We start from the raw sequence: 1,874 nt of genomic DNA on the forward strand, positions 1-1,874 counted from the left end.
GGAAACGCTTCGTCATCTGCCAGGCTGTGCCATCTTCAAGACATAGGGCGGCGACCTTGTTATTCCAGTCGCGATTGCGATGATCGTCAATGGCGGCCCGGATGTCCCGACGCATCCTGTTGAGGAGGCGCTTGGTGTTGGCATTTCGTGTCCTCTGCCACTCCCGGTAGACCCGGTTCTTCTCAGTGATGGCCGCAAGGATGTCCGGCGGCAGCTGTCGGGAGTAGTCAGCGGGGGGGCGTGGTCGGGGCGGCGTCGCTATGGTGGCAGCGTCGATCGTGGTTGCCGCGAAGTGCAAAAGTGCTTCGTCCGCTCCAACTTCCGCAGGGGGCGGTGCGGCGGCTAGTGAGTGCGTCACGGCCTCTTGAAACCTGTCCCCAGTCGATGCCAGCAAGTGAGATACCGCGCCTGGGCTGCTGGAGGGCGTCTAGGTCGATGTCAAAAACCACAGGGACATGATCCGACGACAGTGCAGTCCGCGTCGTGGCGGTGATCTGATGAGGGATACCCTTGACGACTGCGATGTCAATTATATCTGGGAGGCCACGAGCAGGGAAAATGGTCGGGTCGTACGGCCCCCACCACAAGCGCATGGTGACGTTCCGCTATCCGGAGCAGGCAGCGGCCAGCGGCGTTGGTGATCCTGGAGTTCCAGGAGACATGTTTGCTATTGAAGTCCCCGGCGGACGAACACTGGCCCCCTCAAGGAAAGCAGAGCATCGATGTCAGCAGGGTCCAGGGGGACGAGACGGCGGCCGATAGGCCGCGATGAACGTGATGGCGCCCGCCGAGGTGTGAACAACGACACCAGTGGCCTCCAGCGTCGCCAGTGGTGGAAGTTGGATCACATGGTGACGTATGCCATTGCGGACGTAGACGGCTGTCCCCCCACCCGCCGTCAGTCGATCGGTGCGATAGCTTGAGTAGTTGGCCGCCCTGACGTCTACCCCAGGCTTCAGGTGTGTTTCATTGATAAGGCAGACGTCGACGGCTTCATCGCGGAGAAATTGGCGAAGTTCGCCAGCTTGGGTGCGGACGCCGTTGGCATTCCACGCGACGACCGTGAGCCCTCTAACGCTGCCCATGGTGCGGCTGTTGAGTGTTGGCAGCGGTTGGGGCCGGAGAGGCCATCGGCACTGCAGCGGTGAGTTGCTGCGACAGGACGTCAATCAACTTCGTAGCACTGGTCACCAGGGCTGTGAGCTGCGCGACGAGGTTGGGCCAGGTCAGCGGTGGAGACAGCCGGCGCGGCCCCGGCGCAGGAAAGGGGGGGGCGTGGCTGCTTCGCTGTGAGAGTCCACCTGGGGCTGCTCGACAGACGGTGCTGAGCGTTGGGTGCCCACTGGTCGGTGACCCCCCGCGCCGGCGGTTGGTGGGGGCGCGGTCCGGCCGACGGCCCGGGAGAGGCAGTACCCGGTACCGCCACTGGCTGCGGTGGTGGAGGCGCAGGAGCCTCCGGTGTCGGTACGGCCCTCGGATGCGGCGGGAGCAGGAACCGACGTAGCCGGGGCGGCGGAGGGACGTCCCTGACGTAGCCGCCGCGAAAGAGACGCCTGGCCGCCTCGTTGCGAGCTTCTTCTGATGTGGCGCTGGTGTTTGGCCACGCTGGCGAGCAATGGCACGCTTCCATACCTCACACCCACGATAACTGGCCACATGAGCACCGCCACAGAGTGCACATGTAGGCTTCTCGGAGGGCGGACGGGGGGCACGCACTTCCTGCATGGGGCGCCGGCGCATTTAACGCATCTGTCCGGCATAGAACAGTGGCGCGCGACGTGGTTGATTCCCTGGCAGCGAAAGCACTGCACAGGGCCTCTCCGGGAACGAAGATCTTCGGTCTGGACCGGAACGTCGGCGACCCGCGTCAATTG

General features: G+C 64.1%; 1 protein-coding gene across 1 annotated transcript; it reads right to left on the bottom strand.

Moving 5' to 3' along the window:
* Positions 1–1,165: 1,165 nt before the first annotated feature.
* On the bottom strand, positions 1,166–1,630 carry LOC124728673 (extensin-like). Its single transcript, XM_047248489.1, has one exon. The coding sequence runs from the start codon at positions 1,628–1,630 to the stop codon at positions 1,166–1,168; it is 465 nt and encodes a 154-aa protein (XP_047104445.1).
* Positions 1,631–1,874: the final 244 nt, after the last annotated feature.

Source organism: Schistocerca piceifrons, unplaced genomic scaffold (assembly GCF_021461385.2).
Source record: "Schistocerca piceifrons isolate TAMUIC-IGC-003096 unplaced genomic scaffold, iqSchPice1.1 HiC_scaffold_1167, whole genome shotgun sequence".
NCBI classification, from domain to species: Eukaryota; Metazoa; Arthropoda; class Insecta; order Orthoptera; family Acrididae; genus Schistocerca; species Schistocerca piceifrons.

Coding starts and splice junctions, on each gene's coding strand:
- LOC124728673 (XM_047248489.1), bottom strand. CDS start 1,630: ATGGAAGCGTGCCATTGCTCGCCAGCGTGGCCAAACACCAGCGCCACA.